Here is a 12,162-nt window from a genome sequence, read left to right as displayed (position 1 = left end):
GGACTTAACTACCAATAGCCTACTGTTGACCAGAGGTCCTACTGAGAACATAAACAGTTGAAGAGACAACATAAAACATATTTGTATGTCACGTGTATTATATGCTATATTCTTACAATAAAGTAAACTAGAGAAAAGATAATGTTAAGAACATCATAAGGAGGGGCTCCTGGGTGGGGGTTAACCATCTGCCTTCAGCTCAGGTCATGATCCTGGGGTCCTGGGATGGAGCCCGCTCACCGGGGAATCTGCTTCTCCCTCTCCCTCTTCTGCCCTTTCCCCGCTCATGTGAGTGTGCTCACGATCTCTCTCTCTCACTTTCTCTTTCAAATAAATAAATAAAATCTTAAAAAAAAAAACATCAAAAGGAAGAGAAAATACATTTACAGTACTGGACTGTGTTTTATCTAAAGTAAGTTTACATCAACTCTTTACAAGACGAATCGTCTGTCAGTACCTACCTCAATATTGTCTTAGAGGATACAGATTGCTGTAGATGTTGTATGTGTAACTGATATCAGAATGAAAAATGAAAAGATGGTGTACAATCTGTAAGTGTTGATGAATTTTAACATTTTATAATAGATTTAGGTATCTTTTAGGGTAGTAAATGATAAAATAGACTAGTGTCTATATATATTTTATGCATTTATGACACAAGTAACTTTTTCTTAATTCTTTCACTATTTCTAGGCTCCACAATTAATTTGTGAGTTTTTTTTCAATTTGTTACAAATCTCTAAAGAATTTTCCAGTATATTTATTGAGAAAAAAAATGTGTGTAAGTGAACCTGCACAGTTCAAACCCTTGCTGTTTGAGAGTCAACTGTATTTGCTTTTAATTTTTAGCAAAGGAAAGTAGCACGTTTCTAGGCTGATAATGTCTAAATGTTTTCTTCCCATTGGTTTGAATTTTAAACCAGCCTCTAAGGGCTGAATCGATTATTAACCAGGCATCTTACATTTTCTCATTTAATTCTGTCAGATGGTTCTTGCATTCCACAGTGATGTATTAAGTAAGTGTCTCTAACAATAAAATGTATGCTGTTTTCACTGTATTTCAAATATTTCATATTTAACCAAGATGATAATATAAGGAACATTATTAACATATACATATTTTTATGTAATACTTTAGTCCTTCTATCAGTAACTTCATATAAAACAACACCTCTTCAGATTATGGGGAAGCAGTATTCTTTTTTGAATATGCTATGTAAGCGACACAAATGTGTGAGACATTTCTTAAAGTAGCTGAAATATAAAAGGGCTAAAGGATTGTGGGGAAATTTTTTTCAGCTTGAAGCTTTTTTGTTGTCATCTTTCTGGGTTTCTACTTTGCTGTCTTTATTGGTACCAACATTATATGGAAACAAGATCTTTCCAGTTAAATAGGAAATTCATCTGGTTTTTATTTTGTATTTGAAGTTTTAATGCTCTGTGTCATCAGTTCATTGACTTCAAGGAAGTAAGTCTCTGAAATGTTGCACTTTATGGGAGCAACCCAATTCTCTTTTTGTGCAATTGGTTTTTTCAAAGTCTTGTATGAGTACAATTGTCTCAGTTTTATTGTTTTAAAGATATTCTATTAATTATCTACAGCTGCTCTCATAAATGGATTAAAAATAACAGACTTTTGTCCTTTAATCCCTTAGAGAAAATTTAGTGACTGATGTTGTTTCCTTTTTTTTCTTTATTGTACATCTGTGGGAAAGGGGTGATAAATCCGATGTTTATGAAAGTATTGTTAGAAAGAATTCTAAGTTTTCATATCTCATATGTCTCATTTTTAAAAAATAAATTTGATTTTCATTTAAAATAGTTATTCAGTATACATCGAATAAAATAAGATGTCTAATTCGTGTGCAAATCCTAAAATTTATTTTTCTCTATAGGATGAAGGCCTGGCCCGCCAGTTGGTGGAGCTAGGCTACCGAGGGACTGGAGAGGTGGTTAAAAGGGAAGATTTTGAAGCAAGGAAGGCAGCAATAGAGATTGCAAGGCTGGCTGAAAGAACTCAGAAAAAGTAAGTGTCTGTGTTCCACATCTAGATTTTATATCATATTATAGAGTCTCTGGGAAAGTCCAATTTCACTGGCATTGTTGTAATTTGGAAACATTGGCTGGAGCAGGTAGAACTTGGAATATCCAAAGCGTGTGTTCTTCAGATCAGGACCTGGAGGAACTGTGATATGCTTGCAAGAAGCCACGTGCAACTTGGAGCTACTAATTTAAGAAACATAAATACCAAAATACGGTCATTAGACTAATAAAGTCTTATTAAAAAGTAAGTCAATGTTATTGGCTTTATGTTATATACTAAAAATGTAAGTGACTTTTGCTTTAGAATTCTTTGTACTTTTGAGAGCTATAAATCTTTGACATCATTTATGTACTTAAGTTTTTGAAAACATTGATTCCTTCAACTTTATTAACAGTCACTGGCTTTTGTTAATGTGACTAATATAGGGTTACATGAAATAGGAATCTAATCAAATATATTATAAAAGACATGTACACCTATAGTGAACTGTATGAACTGATAAGCCAATATGAAAGGTGGGACAAAGCAATTATCTATTTACTTTTTAAAAATGAATGCTAAAGTTATACATGTTGGAGAAGACAATTACTTAGAAATTGGAATATTATTCTTAGATACAATTTTAAAAACTACCCCATAATTATGGGTAGAAATCTCCCATGTATTTATCACAACAAATAACGTTTGGTAGTGGAACGTGAATTGGTTCCAGGAGTGTGCAATTTTAATTGATTGTTCTAGTGGTTATTGTGTTTCCTTACTATGGAATTTTGGAATTTAATATACTGACATTTGGTAATATATTAGTTATCTGATGCTGCCATAACACATTACTACAAACTCAGTGGCTTAAAACAACACGAATGTATTTATTCATAGTTCTTTGGGTCAGAAGTCAAGAGGACAGTGGCTCAGTTGGGTCCTCTGCTCAGTACATAACAAGGTTGAAATCCTGGTGTTGGCTGGACTGAGCCCTGATCTGGAGGCTTTGAGGATGAATATGCTACCACACTCACTCAGGTTGCTGGCCAGATTCAGTTTCTTTTGATTATGGAACTGAGGTCCCCATTTCCTTGTCTGCTGTCATTTAGGGTGCTGGGCTGTGGGTCCTACAGGTTGCCCACATTTGTCCTCATGCTTTCCGTATGGTCCCCTTCCAGCAAGAGTAGTTCGAAATTCTCTCACCCTTCACATTTCTGACTTCTCCTTCTGCAACATCTTTCCTGATTCCAGCCAGAGAAAGATCTCTCCTTTTAAGGGCTCATGTGGTCACACTGAGTCCATCTAAATTATTCCGATCATCTCCTTATTTTGGGGTCTATAACCTTCATTACATCTGCAAAGTCTCTTTTTCCATGTAATGTAACATGTTTGCAGGTTCCAGGAATTAGGGCATGGGCATCCTTGGGGTAGGCATTCTGCTTACTGCAGGTCATTTATATAAAAATTTGAGAATTTATTCAACATAGTTACACACGACTTCTATTCTTAAAAAAATGGAATGATGCAAAGTATATGTGTACAATGTGATGCATCTTATATAAAATATCAGGGGAGTCTTCTCTTTCCATATCAGTAAATGCTTATCAACAGAAGTGGAGAGATTTTTGTGAGATTTTACAGGGAATTAATGTATATTCATATTTTATTAGAGATGTGTCCCTATTTCATATCAAGAGAAGTTGGTCATGTTTAAAGTGTAAGTGCGCATGTCCACTTTGTGTTTGAGGATCAAAGTGAGTATTTACTCTATGCAATAATCTCTTTAACTGGCCAGAGCTGGAAATCATCAGGCTACTTAAGTACCAATCATGGGAGGCTAATCCCCACCCAGAGCTGCTAGAATTGGAAGGCCCTTTCATCTGCAGAGCTTCTCCGCTGCCTTTGTAATGGGATGGGCCCCATATGTTGCCTCTGGCCCCATGTGGGAGTCACTTTGCTCCCTAAATATACATGAATATCTGCTTGTCTGCTAACTGGTGCCAATTTGGAAACACTTGATTCTGCCATCAGATTATATTATATTAACTTCTCTAATGTGCAGGTGAGCAGTCCTGAGTAGATCCCAATTCTCCGGTTTGGTGATCATAGATCACCCATCTCAAGAAGTGCCGGTACCTAAGAGTATGTTATTTACTTAGATTAGTTTCAGAGGGGAAGGAGTCTGGAGAGAAGAAAGTTAAAGGTATTGGGAGGGAGCATTGTGATGAAGTGGTATTTTGATAAGTATCTCTCCAAAAGAAGGCATAAGGTAGAAAAAAATTATTGGGCTTTTAATTCAGTCATTCACTTTACAAATACTCATACACAACCATATTGCATTAGGCACTGTTGCTAAATGCTGGTGATATGGTAGAACATAAGATAGTCCCTGCCCTCAAGAAATTTGAGGGCTAGATAAATGAAAGACAGTTACATTGCTGGTGGGAATATAAAATAGAAAACAGTTCAGCAGTTCTTCAAAAAGTTGAGCACAGGGTTCCCATATGACCCAGCAATTCCATTCCTAGGCATATATCCAAGAGAACTGAAAACATAGGTCCACTTAAAAACTTGTTCACCAGTGTTCATAGCAGCAGTATTCATAGTAACTGTAAAGTGGAAATAATCCAAATGTCCATCACGTGATGAATGGGTAAAAAAATGTGGCATATAGACACAATGGAATATGATTCAGCCATAAAAAGGAGAGAAGTACATATTTTTACATGCTACAACATAGATAAACCTTGACAGCATTCGGCTAAGTGAAAGAAGCCAGACAAAAGGACTACATATTGTATAATTCTGTTTATATAAAATGTCCAAAATAGGTAAATGCATATAGACAGAAAGTGGACTTGTGGTTGCCATGGGCTGGAAGGAATGGTGAATGGAGAATGACTGCTAATGGCTATGGGGCTTCTCTTTGGGGTGTTGAAATATTCCAGACTTAGATATTGGAGAGGATTGTGCAACTTGTAAATATATTAAAACATTGAATTATACACCTTAAAAGTTTGAATTTTATGGTATGTGAATTATAGCTCAATAAAAACAATTACAACAGAAAAGAATGCATTCTGTCGTAGCTGCCGTAGTGACACACTGAAGTCAAGATTTAGGGAATGTGAAGAACAGGGAAAGCTCTTCTTAAGGCATGGCTGCTAACATGGCTCTTAATGGATAAATAAGAGTTAATCAGGCAAAGAAGGATGTGAAGATGGACACATCTATTTTGCCTCAATTCTGTGACAAACTCCCCTCCTTCATAAATCATCCTCTCTACCTCTTTGTCTTAATTTATTCCTGTTCCCTTGCTAAGACTTTTTCCCCTAAAGCTGTGTCGCTTACGCTTACTTCCACATTTTCTGGGGTGGTGGTGGTGGTGGTGGTACTGGTGGGTGGGCTCTGCATTTTCCTAGTTCCCACAGCCTTTGCTTCAAAACCAACTCTGCTTTATTATCATGTAGACATCATCTCTCACCTGTCCTGAACTAAGGTTCATGGCAGCTGGTATGGTAACCATAAGGCAGAGGCTTTAAATGTTGGGAAGAAGGAATGGGTATAGTTTAGCTGGTGAACTTTTTGTCAAGACAGAATGTTCTTCTCTCCAGGGTCTGGCCAAGGTACATTAATGAGGAATCGCCATCATAAGTTCCAGAGAATTTCCATTTGTAGTGAGAAATTCCGTTTATTTCTGCAGGTGATGGAGAGAAGGACCTTAACTGTTTGTGACACAGGTTGAATATTGGGTTCTTGGGGTATATTTAGTATTAATTTAAGGCACTATTATTTCCATTCCTTTCAGCAAGCTAACGTCTATGACATGCTTTTTTTTTCTTTTCTTTTTTTTTTTTTTTAGATTTATCCATTTATCTTAGAATGAATGGGAGCAGGGGGTGGGGGAAGAGCAGAGTGAGAGGGACAAGCAGACTCTGTGCTGAGCATGGAGCCTGATGTGGGTCTTGATCCCAGAGAGTCCGAGATCATGACCTGAGCCTAAATCAAGAGTTGGATATTCAGTCCAACTCAGGTGCCCTGACATGCTCTTTTGTATTCACCCTGGCCTGCAGAGGAGAGCCACTGAATTTCTTTCTTAGTGATTTTGGTTCTGTTCTGACCAGTGTATTTCTGATGACCTTGGTGACTAGGTATTCTCTGGGTCCTTCCATGGACCATAATCCTCTGGTGTCCATTCTAGCCTGCCCAATTTTCTGAGCCTTTAATCCCTTCCTCAAAATTCTGTCTCTGCAATTTAGGCATTTCAACTCTAGTCATTGTGGGTCATTGTTTCTGGTTTCTTGGAGCAACCTTAGCAGTGAGTTAGCACCATCTTCTGGGGTCCTTACCAAAATGCTATGTCTTGTGTTCTGAGAGGGTGCAGCAAGTCAACAAATGGGATATATTCAGTCTTATTTCTGGCTTTCCTGGTCTAGATTTATCTCCCGGTCCTGCTTATATGTGCTGTCTAGGTCTTGCAGCTTCTTTGGGGTAATGTCCCTTTCCTCTCTTATCAGACCTAACATTGTTTGTCCCTGGCTGTGACTTAACTTGTTTATAGGCCTGAGGGCCAGAAGTGGAATTGGGGACATCTCCTGAGGTGGACACATGTTGTCTTGTGGGAGAAAGACCTCTGTATTTTCCTTCTGTTTTGCTGCTGGTGGTGGTGAGAGTTTGAGATCACTTCTTCATGCTCAGAAGATGGAGAAAAGGTCTGGGGAGGTCCGAATCTTCGGGAACATCTACTCAGTTGTGTGTCGGGATGCCGGGTTTTCTTAATCAAAATTCTGATTTTGCTGTAACAGACCTGACCCTGCTAACCGTCCAAGCATCTTTGGACTAGCCATTGAGACTATCAAATCCTGTGCTGGATTCATCTTGTGCTTGACCATTGCATGAGGACTTCTTTGTAAGCTAGCAAAAAAAAAGTTTTGTTTTTTTTTTTAATTGGTTACAGTTGTTGGTTACTTGCCCTCAGCTTTGCATTATCAACCTTCAGGGCATCAGTGCAATTTAGCACAACTATTTATGCAATTGCATTGTTATTACATTATATCATTCCCCATACATTTCAAATGCCTGAATCATCCCCATTGGCTAGGGCATTCCGCTTTAATTATATAGGATCTGGGGTTTTCCACATGTGAATGAATGTTTTAACAGTTGGATCACTACCTCGTGCTGGGGTTGTCTACACACCACTTACCTCAAGAGTTGTGGATCTCATTATAAAGGGCTCGTGGTGAGAGATATAGTCCTCAAAGCCCATTTTACTGCTTGCTTTTTCAGATTATTCCAGGGACAGTCTGTCATAGACTGGCCTTTCTAGGAAGCAGGCACAAAGATGGAGTTAATTCAAAAGGTTAACTGGAAAGTAAAAAACATGAAAAGAAAAGGGTGGAAGCAAAATTAGACAGGGACAGGTGTCAGACCTTGATGCTCACCTGGCAAAGTCTCTTTCAGGTCAGTGGAGTGTTTGCAAAGCAGATTATCTGTTAAAGGGATCCCACATTTGGTGGAGATTATTTGATCTTAGAACCGTTGTCTTGCTTAGTGATTTGCAGAGGCCATCCTGAGAACAGCACGACATCTGCTCATTTGTTGAGGCTGACCAAGAAAGTTAACTGGAAGCAATCACCTAACCATATTTCTTGAAGCCAGGCAGCAAGTCCTTTAATTTATAATTCATTTTTGAAAATCAGATTTATTGATGTTTTTAAATTGTTTAATTTGATGAGTTGTGACAAATATACATAGTAGTGAGATGCTTGCCACAATCAGGATGCTAATATCTTTATAAGTCCAAAAAGTTTCCTCATACCCCTTTATATTTATGCCCTCCTTCCATTCCTTGACAACCACTCATCTGGTTTCTGACCCTAGAGTTTTGCCTTTTCCAGCATGTCTTACCAATAGGATCATATAGTATATAGCTGTTTTTTCACTAAGGCTTTTGAGATCATGACGTTGCATGTATGTATGTTCTTGTTTATTTCTGAGTAATATTCTATTTTATGGATGGACAACAATTTGTGCATTCATGCATTCTCCAGTTGATGGATATATATATTTTTTTCTTGTAATGTGTTTTCTTCATTCTGTATCAGGATAATTTTGGTCCCATAAAATGCCTTGGGAAGTTTTACTTGTTCTTTCATATATTCTGGAAATTATGTGTAGAGTTGATATTATTTCTTCCTTACTGTTTGGTAGCAGTTACCAGTGAAACCTAGTCCTGACATTTTCTTTGTGAGAAGACTTTCAACTATAAATTTCATTTCTTGTAGATAATAGGGAAGTTCAGTTTACATATTTCTTTCGGAATAAGATTTTGTAGTTTGTATCTTTCAGATAATTTTTTCATTACATTTGTCTATCAGATATATAGGCAGAAAAATTTCATATTGTGTTAAATCATTTTAATATATGTAGAATCTGTAGGGATGTTTTCTCTTTCATACCTCATATTAGTAAGTTGATCCTGATTTAACTATATGGGAGTTTACTAATACTTTCAAAGAACTAGCTTTTGAACTATAATGATTTTTCTCTAGTATTTTTCTGTTTTCTATTTCATTGGTTTCTGCTCTTTATCATTTCCCTCAGGTCGCACTGGGTTTAGTTTTTTTCTTTTTCTAGTGTCTTAAGGTAGAATCTTAGATATTGATGTTAGACCTTTCTTCTTTCTAATATGAACTTTAATGCTATCTGTTTCCCTCTTGACACTGTTCTAGCTGCATTTCAACAATTTTGATGTTTGTTTTGATTTTCATTCAGTTCAGAAGATTTTAAAATTTCCTTTGTGATGCATGAGTTATTTTGAAGTTGTTGTTTAGCTCCCAAATATTATAGGTTTTTGAAATATCTTTTTGATACTGATTTCTAGTTTAATTCTGTTATGAAAGGAGAAAAATTCTGTATTATTTCATTCTTTTAGAATATATTGAGATATATTTTTTGCCCCAGAATATGGATTATATCAGTGACTGTTCCAAGGACACTTGAAAACATTCCACTGTTGTAGGTGGAATGTTCTAAAAAAGTCAGTTAGGTCAAGTTGCTTGATTGTGTTTTCAGGCTTTCTGTATTCTTACTGATTTTCTGTCTGCTTGCTCTGTCAATTGAAGATGACTGTTGGGGCACCTGGGTGGCTCAGTCAGTGAAGTGGCTGCCTTCGGCTCAGGCCATGAGCCCCACATCGGGCTCCCTGCTCAGCAGTCTGGTTCTCTCCCTCCCTCTGCCTGCCGTTCTGCCTACTTGTGCTCTCTCTCTACTCTCTGTCAAATAAATAAATAAAATCTTAAAAATAAAATAAAGATAAGTGTTGCCAACTCCAGCTATAATAATGGATTTTTCTGTGTACTTTTTCAGTTTTATCTATTTTTGCTTTACGTATTTTGATGCATGCACTTTATGATTCCTATGTTTTCTTGACAGAAAAGTCAAGAATTGACTCCTGTATTGTTTTTTAAATATCCTCTTTATTCCTGGTAATAATTCTTTTTTCTGAAGTTTACTTCTTCTGATACTCATATAGTTACTTGAGTTTTTAAATAGTATTTGCGTGATATGTTTTTCTACTCTTTTACTTTTAACTTACCAACATTTATGTATTTAAGATAGATTTCTTGTGGACAGTTTTGCCTTTTTTTATTCAGTCTTCAAGTACTACCCTTAATTGGTATATTTGGATGGTTTATGTTTTTGTAATTATATATATGATTTAAATCTACCATCTTGCTGTTTTCTGTGTGTCAAATTTTGCCTTTTCCTGACTTCCTTTAAATATAGTTTTTAAAAATAATTCCATTTTATCTTCATAGTTGACCTATTTATCCTCTTTAAACTTTCTTTTTTTTTTTTAGTGATTGCTCTTTAAGAAATTAGTATAGGCTAAAGAATTTGTAATATTCAACTTTAGCTTCTAATAGTCTATATTCAAATAATATTACAACCCTTTCACATAGTGTGTAAGAACTTTGCCCCAGTTCCTTTCATTTTGCCCATGTTTGTTCTATTTTTGTCATACATTTTTACTTCTAAATATGTTGCAAGTTGTATAATACATTGTTAATATTTCAGGTAAGATGCTGCTCTTTTTAAGTGATTCAAAATAAAATATATTCTTTTACATTTAGCTTCTTTGATCATTTTTGGTACTTTTCATTTCCTTGTGCAGATCAAAATTTCTATTTGAAAGTGTAGTTCTAACTCTATAACTTCTTTTAAGGTTTCTAATTGTGCATGTCTGCTAGCAGTGAATTTTCTTCACCTATCAGTAGTGGACAAAAATATTTTTCTTCGCTTTTGAAAGATTTTTTGCAGTGGCACCTGGGTGGCTCAGTCGTTAAGCGTCTGCCTTTGGCTCAGATCATGATCCCGGGGTCCTGGGATCGAGCCCCACATCGGGCTCCCTGCTCCGCGGGAAGCCTGCTTCTCCCTCTCCCACTCCCCTTGCTTGTGTTCCCTCTCTCACTGTGTCTCTCTCTGTCAAATAAATAAACAAAATCTTAAAAAAAAAAAAAAAGAAAGGTTTTTTGCTGGATATATAATTTAGTTTTCAGATCCACCTTCAGCACGTCAGCAATCCCTGCACATCTGTGCCTGGTAATTAGGTTGGGCTTTCTGTCTCCCAGCTCTTGCTCTTTTCCTAGCAACAGTGCATCTGTGTCTGCCATATGACTATTAAGAATTTAATGTTTTATAGTCTGTTGACTTAGTTTTTGTTCTGATAGTTACCATTTTTTGCTTTATGAGCTTGATCAAGTAATCATCTTCAGTGTTTTCATTTAGGAAGATGGATTGTTTCTATCTTTTATATTGGTAGGGATTAAGTACTATAAGTGATGCCTTCTTACTTTATGCACATAAAGTACAGTTTAATTATAGTATGTTATATTGCTAATTATAAGAGCAGTATCTTCCAATTTCTCATTAAATTCCTATATCCACTTACATAAGCATAAATACTATCAGCTGAAATTCTTCTTAAATTCTTTTCATTTGTTTTTATGAGATAATTGGTTTTGTTCATGTTTATTAGAATTATAATTCTAAATAAATGCTTGTAAGGAACTTGTTATTGAGAGATCATTTCAAATGCAACATTTTCCTAATAAGATCTATGTACACAAATACTGGATGGAGCTCTTCTCTCATGAAATTAAGGGTGTGACTAAATCAAAAGATTATTTCACATACACTCACTGAGACTGCAAATTATGTGATAACAATAAATGCTATCAGTTGGATGGATATCTTAAATCACTGAGACCTACATACTGACATTTTTCTCTCTTCCTCCCTCATCCTCTCTCCGTCTTTCACTCTTTTTTTCCTTCTCTTTCTCTCTGTCTCTCCAACAAGCAGGTAATTACAGATACTCTTGATCTTTTCAAGAAACATCATATCTATCAACAAATGTATATTATTATTTTTTTTGGTGACTACCCATATGAACATATTTACAAGTGCAATTAATTTTAACTCAGGGAGTAGTAAGTGGACCCATTGCTTAGATGAATTGGTTATTTTTGTATTTGACATATCGTCACCATTGCCACATTTAGTTATAGATCTTAGCCTGTTTGAACATAAAATTAATCTAAATAGTCACAGAGAAAACCGTGTAGACAAAATGCCAATATTGATAGATCAGCTAATCATAAATTAAAAAGCAAATACAATTTACATTTTTGAAAAAGTCATAGACTTTTTCTTCAGAGTATTATTTAAATTCTGGTTTTTGTGTTGATTTAGCTCTTGACTTAAGTTTTGTTAATTCATTCATTAGTCATTCATAATCCCTTTGTAGGCCAATTAGAGGATCTCTTCTCAGATTGAATGGATTTGCTTGATCTCCACTGATGCCTTTAACAGCAATTTGGGATCTCTTGAAATGTTGCCTTCCTTTGACTTTTATTACCTTATAACCTACCATTTTTTTTCTGGTTTGCTGTTATCTGTATCTCTGCTTCCTTCTTCTCAGCGCCTTGGATCTCTCTCCATGGACAATTCTTTGGTGTTTTCTCCTCACTTGTATTTCACTATTTTCATCTCAACCACTTTTAGGTTTTCAGTTGTCCTGAGTCAGATCTGCAGTCCTGATTTCTGTTCTGGGATTTTAGCTCCATGTC

General features: G+C 36.0%; 1 protein-coding gene across 1 annotated transcript in view; it reads left to right on the top strand.

The window, feature by feature from the left end:
* The window catches only part of CFAP299 (cilia and flagella associated protein 299), a 565,449-nt gene that overhangs the window by 25,571 nt on the left and 527,716 nt on the right, over positions 1 to 12,162 (top strand). Inside the window, exon 2 of the mRNA XM_035004699.1 lies at positions 1,896 to 2,026. Within this exon, the coding sequence (XP_034860590.1) occupies positions 1,896 to 2,026 (131 nt within the window). The remainder of the gene's footprint in view (positions 1 to 1,895; positions 2,027 to 12,162) is intronic.

The sequence above is a fragment of the Mirounga leonina genome, unplaced genomic scaffold (genome assembly GCF_011800145.1).
Source record: "Mirounga leonina isolate KUSES-001 unplaced genomic scaffold, KU_Mleo_1.0 Mir_129, whole genome shotgun sequence".
Lineage (NCBI taxonomy): Eukaryota > Metazoa > Chordata > Mammalia > Carnivora > Phocidae > Mirounga > Mirounga leonina.
This window is presented reverse-complemented; position numbering and strand designations above follow the sequence as displayed.